This window comes from Gobio gobio, assembly GCF_949357685.1.
Source record: "Gobio gobio genome assembly, chromosome: 22".
Taxonomy (NCBI): Eukaryota; Metazoa; Chordata; class Actinopteri; order Cypriniformes; family Gobionidae; genus Gobio; species Gobio gobio.
In genome coordinates this window covers 46424879-46441396 of record NC_137118.1, presented here as the reverse complement: position 1 = coordinate 46441396, position 16518 = coordinate 46424879, and the positions used below count along the sequence as shown (strand labels likewise).

General features: G+C 38.9%; 1 protein-coding gene across 1 annotated transcript; it reads left to right on the top strand.

Moving 5' to 3' along the window:
• Positions 1–1847: 1847 nt before the first annotated feature.
• Positions 1848–14612, top strand: gdnfa (glial cell derived neurotrophic factor a; the record flags this gene model as incomplete). The annotated part of the gene is made up of 2 exons (XM_079804094.1): positions 1848–2052; positions 14098–14612. Exons 1-2 carry the CDS (start codon positions 1866–1868, stop codon positions 14610–14612), a joined length of 702 nt encoding a protein of 233 aa, XP_079660220.1. The 5' UTR covers positions 1848–1865.
• Between the last annotated feature and the right edge of the window lie 1906 nt (positions 14613–16518).

Genomic DNA, 16518 nt, shown 5'->3' with positions numbered 1-16518 from the left:
TTTGTTACACTGTAATTACTTTGGTTGAGGGTTAGTTGTATGTAATTATGCATCATTTATACTTATTGCCATAGTAAATACATGTAATATTTGTAACAAGGACATTGTAAAATAAAGCGTTACCAAAAAAAAGGGTAACCCAAACTCTAAAAACTACAAAAGATGCATAATTACATGCAACTCACCCTAAAACAAACCCTATAAGTACAACGCCAATTATTATTATTCATCAATTATAATAATCACACTGTAACGTGGACACCAACAAGTGTAACCCTTTATTTTAAAGTGTCTTTGTTACACTGTAATTACTGCATGTACAGGGTTTGGGTTGCATGCAATTATGCATAATTTATAGTTATTGCTCTGATAACTATACTGTCATTTATTTTAAAAGTTGCTCATTTTCAGCACAAACTCTTAATGCTTTTTTTGTGCATCATTTGTGTTGGTGGATTGAAACGGTGATGGATGGATCTGTAGTTCTGCGAGCATGAGAGAAAAGAGTGAGGGCGTTGCCAGAGTGACGTCAGCGCGCTCGAACCCGTGAGCGTATTTAAACGCGCTCAGAGCTCAGTGTGCGCGTCAGACGCGTTTACAGGGACGCGCGTGTGGATCATACCCGCTGTGCGCTGACAACAGCCGCTCCGCGCTCGCGCTCGCGCTTCTTCACTCTCACCTGATCCGTGCGGATATTATTAGCGAGGGTTCACCTGGATTTCATCACCTGCGCGGTGCGTTCCGGAGGCACAATGCGGCGCGTCTTCACAGACACGGGAAACTATTACAGTTAGTTCGGATCCTCATCCCGATGTCTTCATCTGACCCGCTGCTTTTCTCTCGTACAGACGCGGCGCGCGGCAGCATCACAGTCTCGCGCGTCGCGTTGCGCACAGTGAGCTGAGCGACGCGCGCGTCAGTGTGACACTGAAGCTCCGGACACTCCAGCGCGCGCTTCGTGTGGATCTAGTGGATAACATGTTGCGAATGGACCTGGAATCGTGATATTTTGAGGATAACGCACGGATTTTATATCTTTTGGATCTTTAAATGTTTCCCGATTTGCTGAGAATTGGGCTTTTCTGAAGCTCTGGTCTGTATGGACCCCATTTAAGGTGAGTTTATCTCTGCATAGGTTTCCCTTATTCACTTGCACAGTATTTGGTTGAGTTGAGGTGTATGGCTCTTTGCAGATGTTAATAGTCTTTAACCTATTTTATTATTATTCCAGAGTGCACTGTAGATATACAGTGAGAAAAATAACTAGAATTAACTTCATTTGGAGAGTTTGCGTACACTTCACAACACAACTGAGCCATGCATTTTAGCAGCTAAAGATAATAAACATCATTTCTTGTGGCTTGTGTATGATGCACTAAATATCTAACCCACCTCACCTTGACCATACGACCTATAAAATATCAAAAAGCATGAGATAATATAAGGATTAAACAGAAACAGCAGGTTTTAATGGTCAACGATTGGAGTGAGGCGTCATATACTGCTCATTGTAAACATCACTGGTAGATTTTATGTGCCTTTCCATCAACAGGGGTTTCGGGATCCGGCGTGGGGAAAAACTCTGGCAGAAAACACACATTTTTCTGCTCCGTATTATTGACAGAAATCTGTTCGGCATTAACTGGGCTGAAGCCTACAGAACACATTTCGCGGAGGGCCCTCGTCAGAATATTTCATTCTGCACTTTTCACAAGTCGACCGCTTTTCAGTAGCTCCAAACACAGCACATCCGTCAAATTAACACACAGCTTCCTTTTTTCCATGTGCATGCAATGTTCTTGTGCAGATACTCATGCGTTTACCTTTGCACCGTTGCAGCTTCCCTCAAAGGAACTGAGTCTAAAATGAAGTTATGGGACATTCTAGCCACGTGTTTGTTGCTCCTGAGCTCCGTTTCCGCACGTCCCCTCTTCCACAAGCTGCAACCATCCAAAAGAGCCGCAGTCCGCAGTGAGAGCCCCGCTCTGGACCCCATCATTGACTCCCAACCTGAAAACACCAACCAAAAGCACGCCTCCATGGAGGAACAATGTAAGTCAACGTGCATTAAAACATTCAACATGAGATCTCATGCATGTCCGAACAACTCTAGAGAGTGTTAAAGGGTTAGTTCACCCAAAAATGAAAATTCTGTCATTAATTACTGACCCTCATGTCGTTGGACACCCGTCAGACCTCCGTTCATCTTCAGACACAAATGAAGATATTTTAGTGTAAATCTGATGGCTCTGAAAGGCCTCCATTGGCTCAATGCACGGTTCACTCTCAAGACCCTTAAAAGACACTAAAGACGTCGTTACAAAGTCCATCTCACTACAGTGGCTCTACAATAACTTTATGAATCGGCGAGAATAGTTTTTGTGCGCAAAAAAACTCCAAATAACGACTTATATAGTGATGACGATTTCAAAACACGGCCTCATGAAGCTTAGAAGCGTTATGAATCAGTGAGTCGATTCATGATTCGGATCGCGTGTCAAACCGCCAAACTGCTGAAATTTGGCGATCCAAACTGCTGAATCGACTCACTGATTCATAACGCTTCGAAGCTTCATGAGGCCGTGTTTTGAAATCGTAATCACTATATAAGTCGTTTTTGTGCGCAAAAAACCCCTAAATAACGACTCATATAGTGATGATGATTTCAAAACACGGCCTCATGAAGCTTTGAAGCGTTATGAATCAGTGAGTCGATTCAGCAGTTTGGATCGCCAAATTTCAGCAGTTTGGCGGTTCATTATTCTCGCCGATTCATAAAGTTATTGTAGAGCCGCTGTAGTGAGATGGACTTTGTAACGACGTCTTTAGTGCCTTTTAAGGGTCTTGAGAGTGTAAAGTGCATTGAGCCAATGGAGGCCTTTCAGAGCATCAGATTTACACTAAAATATCTTCATTTGTGTCTGAAGATGAACGGAGGTCTGACGGGTGTCGAACGACATGAGGGTGAGTAATTAATGACAGAATTTTCATTTTTGGGTGAACTAACCCTTTAATTTGTTGTAGCTGGAGAATTTCTGCAAGCTGTTTTCAATTACTTACAGAGCTGCATGTTGAGCAACCCAGACGCAGATGCACAACTGTGACAATACACTGGTCAAGAGCATGTTAATGTTCCCCGACTGAGACATTACCACTGGCTGACCACCGTTTACATAACAAACCCCGAACACCAAATCCCGGCCCTGTAACACAGAGGGACATTCCTCCGCACGGATTGTTTACGTTTAACGCGGAGTTTCCTAAGTAAGGTGCTGCACTAACAGCTCCTGACGTGACGGGAAAGGCATCCGCGACGCATACACTCATTGAGCTGATGCACATTTCAGCAGCTGTTCCAGATCTAGTCCCGATGTGACGCGTTTTCGGACCGTCCTCGTTCATCTTGCATCATGGGAACTTTTTCAATCACAGAATTAACGAGTCAAACTCAGCATGTGGAACGGTTTGCGTTAAGCCGGTCTATTGGCTTGTAAAATATGCATGAATTTATTTCGTAAACTCTTCCTTGCATAAGGCAAGGCGTGCTGGAAATACAGCGAACAACAGCCGATGGGAGCTGCAGAAAACAAACACATGTTGAATCACTCAGTGGCTTTTGTCTTGGGGATTCAATCCCTACATGCATCAGTGTCTCTAGCCCGCCGAATCGCTCTAAATAGCAGTTTGAGCGAGTCTGCTCTGATTCTCTGAAGGTAATGAAATGCAATTCAATGCATCGTTCAATGTAACAATTGTGCATGCATGCAAAATATAGAAAATAATGCACTTCTTTTTGGCATCTGTGGTTTCACGAAGATCCTTTAGGGTTTATTTTAGTGGGAAAAGGTTTGGTAACACTTTACTTAAAAGTATTTTTAATGCATTTATTATGCCTTGTAATGCACCTCATAATGCATTGCATGATCTCATGAATAATAGTTATATTATATAATACTTTGAACGCACCTTTAGAAAGTATAATGCATTAAAACTAGGGCTGTCAAAAGATTAATCGCGATTAATCGCATCCAAAATAAAAGTTTGTGTTTACATAATATATGTGCGTGTACTCTATTAATTATTATTTATATATAAATACACACACATTCATGTATATATTTAAGAAAAAAATATTATTTTTTATATATAAAACATTTATATTTATATATATTATAGATTATATAAATGTATATACAGTATGTACATGCAAATATTTCTTAAATATATACATGAATGTGTGTGTATTTATATATAAATAATAATTAACAGAGTACACACACATATATTATGTAAACACAAACTTTTATTTTGGATGCGATTAATCTTTTGACAGCCCTAATTAAAACACATGACAACCAGTTGCATCTGCAAATATTATAATGCATTATAACATGCATTACACATAAAGGCTTCAAGTAAAGTGTCACCAAAGTGTTAATATATTCTTCACACAAATAAAAAATACGGTTCTTTGAAGAACTGATCACTGAACGGTTCTTTAGGGAACCAAAATGGTTCTTCTGTGTCATTGCTGCAGAACAAAAATCCCTTTTGGAACAGATTGAACATATTGTTTTGCATTGAATAAATCATGGCATCGATCTGAGCTAAGACGCATACTTGAAGAAAACACACTGAGTGAGTCTCAGAACAGATTGAGCAGTCCATGAGTTCAAACACAATTTGGGGTGTTTTCAACCCAATGGCTGGGTAAATATAGGACAGAACACATGTTGGGTTAATTTTACCCAGCATAGTTGATTCATTTTTACTTTAATCCTAGCTTTTTCATACATATTGTCTACATTTAAGCTTGTTTAACAAATATTAGAAGTAAAAATGAAACATTTAGAATTAATTCAAGTGTAATCGAGCAGTCTCTGTTGTCCCATTCCCACTCAAACTACTCACTACTCAAACACTGGGTTGTTACATCTGACCCAGGATCTGGGTAACACAAAAACTACTCAAACACTGGGTTGTTACGTCTGATCCGGGATCTGGGTAACACAAAAACTACCCAAACACTGGGTTGTTATGTCTGACCCAAGATCTGGGTAACACAAAAACTACCCAAACACTGGGTTGTTACGTTTGACCCAGGATCTGGGTAACACAAACACTGGGTTGTTACGTCTGACCCAAGATCTGGGTAACACAAACACTGGGTTGTTACGTCTGACCCAAGATCTGGGTAACACAAACACTGGGTTGTTACGTCTGACCCGGGATCTTGGTAACACAAAAACTACTCAAACACTGGGTTGTTACGTTTGACCCAGGATCTGAGTAACACAAAAACTACCTAAACACTGGGTTGTTACATTTGACCCAGGATCTGGGTAACACAAAAACTACTCAAACACTGGGTTGTTACGTCTGACCCGGGATCTGAGTAACACAAAAACTACCCAAACACTGGGTTGTTACGTCTGACCCGGGATCTGAGTAACACAAAAACTACCCAAACACTGGGTTGTTACGTCTGACCCAAGATCTGGGTAACACAAAAACTACCCAAACACTGGGTTGTTACGTCTGACCCAAGATCTGGGTAACACAAAAACTACCCAAACACTGGGTTGTTACGTTTGACCCAGGATCTGGGTAACACAAAAACTACCCAAACACTGGGTTGTTACGTCTGACCCGAGATCTGGGTAACACAAAAACTACCCAAACACTGGGTTGTTACGTCTGACCCAAGATCTGGGTAACACAAAAACTACTCAAACACTGGGTTGTTACGTCTGATCCGGGATCTGGGTAACACAAAAACTAGCCAAACACTGGGTTGTTACGTCTGACCCAAGATCTGGGTAACACAAAAACTACCCAAACACTGGGTTGTTACGTCTGACCCGGGATCTGGGTAACACAAAAACTACCCAAACACTGGGTTGTTACGTCTGACCCAAGATCTGGGTAACACAAACACTAGCCAAACAATTGGGTTGTTATGTCTGACCCGTGATCTGGGTAACACAAAAACTACCCAAACACTGGGTTGTTACGTCTGACCCAAGATCTGGGTAACACAAACACTGGGTTGTTACGTCTGACCCAAGATCTGGGTAACACAAACACTGGGTTGTTACGTCTGACCCGGGATCTTGGTAACACAAAAACTACTCAAACACTGGGTTGTTACGTTTGACCCAGGATCTGAGTAACACAAAAACTACCTAAACACTAGGTTGTTACATTTGACCCAGGATCTGGGTAACACAAAAACTACTCAAACACTGGGTTGTTAAGTGTGATCCTGGATCTGAGTAACACAAAAACTACCCAAACACTGGGTTGTTACGTCTGACCCGGGATCTGAGTAACACAAAAACTACCCAAACACTGGGTTGTTAAGTGTGATCCTGGATCTGAGTAACACAAAAACTACCCAAACACTGGGTTGTTACGTCTGACCCGGGATCCGAGTAACACAAAAACTACCCAAACACTGGGTTGTTACGTCTGACCCGGGATCCGAGTAACACAAAAACTACCCAAACACTGGGTTGTTACGTCTGACCCAGGATCTGAGTAACACAAAAACTGGGTTTCTACATCTCACCCTGGATCTGAGTAACACAAAAACTACCCAAACACTGGGTTGTTAAGTGTGATCCTGGATCTGAGTAACACAAAAACTACCCAAACACTGGGTTGTTACGTCTGACCCGGGATCCGAGTAACACAAAAACTACCCAAAAACTGGGTTGTTACGTCTGACCCGGGATCCGAGTAACACAAAAACTACCCAAACACTGGGTTGTTACGTCTGACCCGGGATCCGAGTAACACAAAAACTACCCAAACACTGGGTTGTTACGTCTGACCCGGGATCCGAGTAACACAAAAACTACCCAAACACTGGGTTGTTACATCTGACCCAGGATCTGGGTAACACAAAAACTGGGTTGTTACGTCTGACCCAGGATCTGGGTAACACAAAAACTGGGTTGTTACGTCTGACCCAGGATCTGAGTAACACAAAAACTGGGTTGTTACATCTGACCCAGGATCTGAGTAACACAAACACTGGGTTGTTATGTCTGACCCAGGATCTGAGTAACACAAAAACTGGGTTGTTACGTCTGACCCAGGATCTGAGTAACACAAAAACTGGGTTGTTACGTCTGACCCAGGATCTGAGTAACACAAAAACTGGGTTGTTACATCTGACCCAGGATCTGAGTAACACAAACACTGGGTTGTTATGTCTGACCCAGGATCTGAGTAACACAAAAACTGGGTTGTTACATCTGACCCAGGATCTGAGTAACACAAACACTGGGTTGTTACGTCTGACCCAGGATCTGAGTAACACAAAAACTGGGTTGTTACGTCTGACCCAGGATCTGAGTAACACAAAAACTGGGTTGTTATGTCTGACCCAGGATCTGGGTAACATAAAAACTGGGTTGTTACGTCTGACCCAGGATCTGAGTAACACAAAAACTGGGTTGTTACGTCTGACCCAGGATCTGAGTAACACAAACACTGGGTTGTTACGTCTGACCCAGGATCTGAGTAACACAAAAACTGGGTTGTTACGTCTAACCCAGGATCTGAGTAACACAAACACTGGGTTGTTACGTCTGACCCAGGATCTGAGTAACACAAAAACTGGGTTGTTACGTCTAACCCAGGATCTGAGTAACACAAAAAATGGGTTGTTATGTCTGACCCAGGATCTGAGTAACACAAAAACTGGGTTGTTACATCTGACCCAGGATCTGAGTAACACAAACACTGGGTTGTTACGTCTGACCCAGGATCTGAGTAACACAAAAACTGGGTTGTTACGTCTAACCCAGGATCTGAGTAACACAAACACTGGGTTGTTACGTCTGACCCAGGATCTGAGTAACACAAAAACTGGGTTGTTACGTCTAACCCAGGATCTGAGTAACACAAAAAATGGGTTGTTATGTCTGACCCAGGATCTGAGTAACACAAACACTGGGTTGTTACATCTGACCCAGGATCTGAGTAACACAAACACTGGGTTGTTACATCTGACCCAGGATCTGAGTAACACAAACACTGGGTTGTTATGTCTGACCCAGGATCTGGGTAACATAAAAACTGGGTTGTTACGTCTGACCCAGGATCTGAGTAACACAAAAACTGGGTTGTTACGTCTGACCCAGGATCTGAGTAACACAAACACTGGGTTGTTACGTCTGACCCAGGATCTGAGTAACACAAAAACTGGGTTGATACGTCTGACCCAGGATCTGAGTAACACAAAAACTGGGTTGTTACGTCTGACCCAGGATCTGAGTAACACAAACACTGGGTTGTTACGTCTGACCCAGGATCTGAGTAACACAAACACTGGGTTGTTACATCTGACCCAGGATCTGAGTAACACAAACACTGGGTTGTTACGTCTGACCCAGGGTCTGAGTAACACAAAAACTGGGTTGTTTCGTCTGACCCAGGATCTGAGGTAACACAAACACTGGGTTGTTACGTCTGACCCAGTATCTGAGTAACACAAAAACTGGGTTGTTACGTTTGACCCAGGATCTGAGTAACACAAACACTGGGTTGTTACGTCTGACACAGGATCTGAGTAACACAAACACTGGGTTGTTACATCTGACCCAGGATCTGAGTAACACAAACACTGGGTTGTTACGTCTGACCCAGGATCTGAGTAACACAAAAACTGGGTTGTTACGTCTGACCCAGGATCTGAGTAACACAAACACTGGGTTGTTACGTCTGACCCAGGATCTGAGTAACACAAAAACTGGGTTGTTACGTCTGACCCAGGATCTGAGGTAACACAAAAACTGGGTTGTTACGTCTGACCCAGGATCTGAGTAACACAAAAACTGGGTTGTTACGTCTGACCCAGGATCTGAGTAACACAAACACTGGGTTGTTACATCTGACCCAGGATCTGAGGTAACACAAACACTGGGTTGTTACGTCTGACCCAGGATCTGAGGTAACACAAACACTGGGTTGTTACGTCTGACCCAGGATCTGAGTAACACAAAAACTGGGTTGTTACGTCTGACCCAGGATCTGAGTAACACAAAAACTGGGTTGTTACGTCTGACCCAGGATCTGAGGTAACACAAACACTGGGTTGTTACGTCTGACCCAGGATCTGAGTAGCACAAACACTGGGTTGTTACATCTGACCCAGGATCTGAGTAACACAAAAACTGGGTTGTTACGTCTGACCCAGGATCTGAGGTAACACAAACACTGGTTTGTTACATGTGACCCAGGATCTGAGTAACACAAAAACTGGGTTGTTACGTCTGACCCAGGATCTGAATAGCACAAACACTGGGTTGTTACGTCTGACCCAGGATCTGAGTAACACAAAAACTGGGTTGTTACGTCTGACCCAGGATCTGAGTAACACAAACACTGGGTTGTTACGTCTGACCCAGGATCTGAGTAACACAAACACTGGGTTGTTACGTCTGACCCAGGATCTGAGTAACACAAAAACTGGGTTGTTACGTCTGACCCAGGATCTGAGTAGCACAAACACTGGGTTGTTACGTCTGACCCAGGATCTGAGTAACACAAAAACTGGGTTGTTACGTCTGACCCAGGATCTGAGTAACACAAACACTGGGTTGTTACGTCTGACCCAGGATCTGAGTAACACAAACACTGGGTTGTTACATCTGACCCAGGATCTGAGTAACACAAAAACTGGGTTGTTACGTCTGACCCAGGATCTGAGTAACACAAAAACTGGGTTGTTACGTCTGACCCAGGATCTGAGTAACACAAACACTGGGTTGTTACATCTAACCCAGGATCTAAGTAACACAAAAACTGGGTTGTTACGTCTGACCCAGGATCTGAGTAACACAAAAACTGGGTTGTTACGTCTGACCCAGGATCTGAGTAACACAAACACTGGGTTGTTACGTCTGACCCAGGATCTGAGTAACACAAAAACTGGGTTGTTACGTCTGACCCAGGATCTGAGTAACACAAAAACTGGGTTGTTACGTCTGACCCAGGATCTGAGTAACACAAACACTGGGTTGTTACATCTGACCCAGGATCTGAGTAACACAAAAACTGGGTTGTTACGTCTGACCCAGGATCTGAGTAACACAAAAACTGGGTTGTTACGTCTGACCCAGGATCTGAGTAACACAAAAACTGGGTTGTTACGTCTGACCCAGGATCTGAGTAACACAAACACTGGGTTGTTACATCTGACCCAGGATCTAAGTAACACAAAAACTGGGTTGTTACGTCTGACCCAGGATCTGAGTAACACAAAAACTGGGTTGTTACGTCTGACCCAGGATCTGAGCAACACAAACACTGGGTTGTTACATCTGACCCAGGATCTAAGTAACACAAAAACTGGGTTGTTACGTCTGACCCAGGATCTGAGTAACACAAAAACTGGGTTGTTACATCTGACCCAGGATCTGAGGTAACACAAAAACTGGGTTGTTACGTCTGACCCAGGATCTGAGTAACACAAACACTGGGTTGTTACGTCTGACCCAGGATCTGAGTAACACAAACACTGGGTTGTTACGTCTGACCCAGGATCTGAGTAACACAAAAACTGGGTTGTTACGTCTGACCCAGGATCTGAGTAACACAAACACTGGGTTGTTACGTCTGACCCAGGATCTGAGTAACACAAACACTGGGTTGTTACGTCTGACCCAGGATCTGAGTAACACAAACACTGGGTTGTTACGTCTGACCCAGGATCTGAGTAACACAAACACTGGGTTGTTACGTCTGACCCAGGATCTGAGTAACACAAACACTGGGTTGTTACGTCTGACCCAGGATCTGAGTAACACAAACACTGGGTTGTTACGTCTGACCCAGGATCTGAGTAACACAAACACTGGGTTGTTACGTCTGACCCAGGATCTGAGTAACACAAACACTGGGTTGTTACGTCTGACCTAGGATCTGAGCAACACAAAAACTGGGTTGTTACGCCTGACTAATATATATAAAATGTTTTAAATATAAAAATATATTTTTCTTAAATATATACATGCTTGTGTGTGTATTTATATATAAATAATAATTAACAGAGTACACACACATATATAAACACAAACTTTTATTTTGGATGCGATTAATCGCGATTAATCTTTTGACAGCCCTAGTAAAAATGCATTATTCATGTGTTTGATATGGTGCTAAAAAGGGGCATCATTGAAAGTGAAATAATTTGCAATGAGGGAAAAACGGCCTCATTTTCCGAGAACTGTGATGGGGTCAGCGATGGTCCTGTAGTCGCACTGTAATGAGATCATGGTGCATTACATGCAGATCAAACGAGCGCTCGCTTTTGTTGAAGACGCATGTTTCGAGTTTGCGGTTGAGCAGATGTATTCTGCTGTACCTCACTGTCATCATCTGGAAGATTTTCCATGGCAGTCCTGGGATGAAAACAGTGACAGGCGGGATCTCGTGAGTCATCGGCCGGGATTCAGGACGGCCGATAGTGACCAATAAACACAACGCTGAGCATCTGCAGAACACCATCAGATATAAACACCAAACCTTTCAAAAACATTCACTTTGTCTAAGCAGATTATATAACCACGGTTATTTTAGTATCGTTAATATGGTATTTTTATATTTTGCATTTTAGTTTGAGTAATTTTTGTTGTGTTCTCATTGGTTTGTTAATATGTTTTTATAATTTTGTAGATCAGAATCTCATTTCAAAACAAAAAATGTTTTTAAAAAAAGCTTTTTTATACACTTCTAGGTCACTTTAAGCTAATGTTATTCTAAAATTAATTCCAGTGTTAATTTAGCATCATTAATATGGCATTTAATAATATTTTGAATTCGTTTTAAAAAAACTATATAAGCAACGCTTATACTAAAATTCACATCAGTGTTATTTTAATATCATTAATATGGTATTTATTAATTTTGATATTCTTGATTTTAATTTTAGAAATTTTGTTGTGTATTCTTATGGTTTTATTAGTGTTTTAATGTCTATTTAGTTTTATAATTTTGTAGCTCAGAATCTCATTTCAACCTGAACATTTTCAAAAAAGTTTATTTAAAATTTTTATGTATTTTTTATTGGTCACAACAATAAGCTAATTTTATTTAAAATTAATTCCAGTGTTAATTTAGCATCATTAATATGGCATATTTTAGTTTTTTTAAAAACTATAAACTATTGATAACTCATATTTTGAATTTTAGCTTTAAAAACCACAAACTACAAGCACATTTGTACTAAATGTGTGTTCTTTTGGTCATTAATATGGAATTTATTAATATTTTGAATATTTTTCATTTTCAATGATAAAAAAGTAACTATAAGCACTAAAATTGATAGTGTTCATTCAGCATCATTATTATTTAGTTAAAAAAATATATAAACTATAAGAAAATCGTATACAAAAATTAATATCTGTTTTAATTTAAAATCATTAATACAACATTTGTTAATATTTGGAATTCGTTTTTATTTATCACTTTAATTATAGTTTTAAGAAACTATAAACTATAAGCAAATTTACATACAATATATATATACTACATATAATATATAACAATACATATAAAAAATTCATATCAGTGTTCTTTTAACATTAATATTTTGATATTTATTTTAATTTTAGTTTAAGTTTTAATCATTTTGCTGTGTGTTCTCATTGGTTGTATTATAATTTTTTTTTAAATATGTCTATTTAGTTTTTATTATTTTAAATTTTGGTGATTTCAGTACTTCATCTTAAAGTAAATATTAAACAATAATATTAAAAATAACTGTTTAATTTGATTTCAGTGAACATTAATATGAGTTCAAAAACAAATGTTTTCACTAGGGCTGTCAAAAGATTAATCGCGATTAATCGCATCCAAAATAAAAGTTTGTGTTTACATAATATATGTGTGTGTGTACTCTGTTAATTATTATTTATATATAAATACACACACATTCATGTATATATTTAAGATTTTTTTTTTTTTATATATATATAAAACATTTATATATATTAGAGATTATATAAATGTATATACATGCAAATATTTCTTAAATATATACATGAATGTGTGTGTATTTATATATAAATAATAATTAACAGAGTACACATACATATATTATGTAAACACAAACTTTTATTTTGGATGCGATTAATCGCGATTAATCTTTTGATAGCCTTAGTTTTAACTAGTTTGAGGTAACACGATATTACATTGTCAAATAACGACTTTCTCAGAGTGTGATGATTCTGTATGCTTTAAAACCAGCTGAGGAGCATCACCAGTGTTGGGGGAAATGCATTACAACTTGAGTTACGTAATAATATTACTTTTTCCAAGTAACTAGTAAAGTAACGCATTACTTTTCAAATTTAAAACAAAATATCTGAGTTGCTTTTCCAAAAAAGTAACGCAAGTTACTTTTTCACATTAATTTGACTGACAGCTCTCCTGTCCTCATGTTGAGAAGAATAAGTGTGTGTGTGTGTGAACATGATGGTTATTGTAGTTCTATTATAGTGAGCATTTATTTATCTCACTTGCACAATAAAGATTCTGTTCTCCTCAAAATGAATAAAATCAGTCAAATGCTAAATCAGAATACTATGCAAACCTCCAATAATTAAATGTTAAATAAAACAACTATTTTTATGCATAATCTACCGTTATATTTAATTGACCAATGTCTTGCTGCTGACCTTTGATGATGAAAATTACTAGATTTTTTGTTTTTATTGGTAAAACTTTTTTCTCCTGCGTCCTATTCTCCATTATCCAGAGCTGCGCCCTCTAGTGTTCATGAGGGAATCTGCATTTTCATCTTATTATTTACATTTTGGTATGAAGAGGTCTTTACCGTTGCACAAAAATATAACTTTTTTTGTTATAAACAAAAACAAAAACAAGCCCAGCCCAGGTGAGAAAAAGTAACGCAAAAGTAACGTAACGCATTACTTTTCTTAAAAAGTAACTCAATTAGTTACTTTTTAAGGGAGTAACGCAATATTGTAATGCATTACTTTTCAAAGTAACTTTCCCCAACACTGAGCATCACAGATGGTGAGAATGAAGACGGGGCATTAATTGAGGGATGTTTTCTTGCAGATGCCGTGAACGGCCTTTACCCGGAGCAGTTCGAGAACGTCATGGACTTCATCGAAGCGACCATTGGCCGATTGCGCCGCTCGCCCGACATGGGGCGGGATCGAGGACGACAGAAAGCAGGAGCAACAAACACCGACAGGGCGGGACGGGGACGAGGAGACAAGAAGAGGGGCCGAGGACGAGGCCGAAAGGAAAGCCGAGACGACAGGGTCAAAGGTCAAGGGCGTGGCTGCCTCCTGAAAGAGATCCACCTGAACGTGACGGACCTGGGCTTGGGTTACAGGACCAAAGAGGAGCTGATCTTCCGCTACTGCAGCGGCCCATGTCACGACGCTGAGACCAACTACGACAAGATCCTGAACAACCTCACACACAACAGGAAGCTGGACAAGGAGACGCCATCTCGGACCTGCTGCCGGCCAATCGCCTTCGACGACGACATCTCGTTCCTGGACGACAGCTTGGAGTATCACACACTAAAGAAGCATTCCGCTAGGAAGTGTGCGTGCGTCTGAGGACTCTCCCGGAAAACAGACGTCCGGTTTTCACTCCCAAACCACCACATTAGCGGCGTTCCTTCAGAAACACGCTGGAATAAGGATTATCACGTTTACACTGTCAGACACAACAACAGACTCCACATCTTTAATATCCAGAAAGCTATCTATATATATATATATATACAGTATAGTATATATGAAAATGTATTTATTGAGATTTAATTAAGTTATTGTTATTTATTGCAATCCATTGTATTAGAGTGTTTGTTTCTCTTATTTATTTAAGGAGGGGTTTTTTGTTCTCTATCTTGGATGGTGCCAAATTTGAGCATGTGTGTTTAAAGAATCGCTCGCGGTTTCATTCATTCAACCTCACGCCGTTCCAAACCATCTGTGAACACAACATCACATGTGCAGTTACTGACAGATATTCATAGAAAATACTATTATATTCCTAGTTTTTTCTAGTATATATACACTACAAAAATATTAGAAACGTATGTAATATGTAAGTGCGGTTAAATCGATGAATCGCATCTAACGTAAGTTTGTAAATATATAATGTGTGTATATATATATATATATATACACACACACAAATGTATATTTCTAGTTTTTTCTAGTATATATACACTACAAAAATATTAGAAATATATCTTTTTTTAAATATATGTGTATATATTTATATATGTAAATATATACACACTAAAAAATTATATATATGCATATGTTACAAAAATATTAGAAACATATATAATATATAAGTGCTGTTACATCAATTAATCGCATCTAACATAAGTTTGTAAATATATAATGTGTGTGTATATATATACATTTATATTTCTAGTTTTTTTCTAGTATATATACACACTACAAAAATATTAGAAATATATATTATGCAAAATTTTTTAATATATCTGTGTGTATATTTATATATGTAAATATATACACTAAAAAATTATATATATATATGAATATAATATGTTAAAAAATATTAGAAATATAATATATAAGTGCTGTTAAATTGATTGATCGCATCTAAGATAAAAGTATGTGTGTATATATATATATATTAATCTCATCTAACATAATATATATATATACACACACACACATTATATATTTACAAACTTATGTTAGATGTAATTAATCGATTTAACAGCATATATATGTTTCTAATATTTCTGTAGTACTAGGAACAAAACTAGAAATATACACACACACACACACAAATATATATTTACATTTTTATTGAAATGTTATTTATATATATATATATATATATATATATATAATTTTTTTAAACATATATAATGTATTAAATATTTTAGACCCAAGCGTAAAATACTAGTAAAAATACTTATATTTGGTATATTTTTTAAAGTTACATTTATGTATGATTTAATGTAGTGCAGCACAGCTACAGAAATCTTTCGCAATATTACCGATCACACGGATTATTCCTATACAAATCATGTATTATGATTGGCAAAATTCTCTAAACAATGATTGATTTGAGCGCAGATGTTAGGAGACGCGTACAATATTCGGTTTCATTTGCCTCAGTGAATATAACTCTGCACTGCATTCAAAGCCTTCTGAGGTCACATGACTGATTTACACGAGGAACGCACACAAATTTAAGACGTTACTCACGGCAAATCTCTCTCGAACACATTCAGTCAAGGTGAAGAACCGTTCACAGTGGGACACGGTATGAAAAGTGCACAGAAAAGCATCACGTGACTTAAAAAGGCTTGGAATGTAATACACGAGTGACGTTATATGATATATTTTAAATGAACACGCCACTATTTTGCTCATTTTCCGTCTCCTCTAGAGTTAAACAGTTGAGTTTGACCGTTTTCGAATCCATTCAGCCGATCTCCGGGTCTGGCACTTTTAGCATAGCTTAGCATAG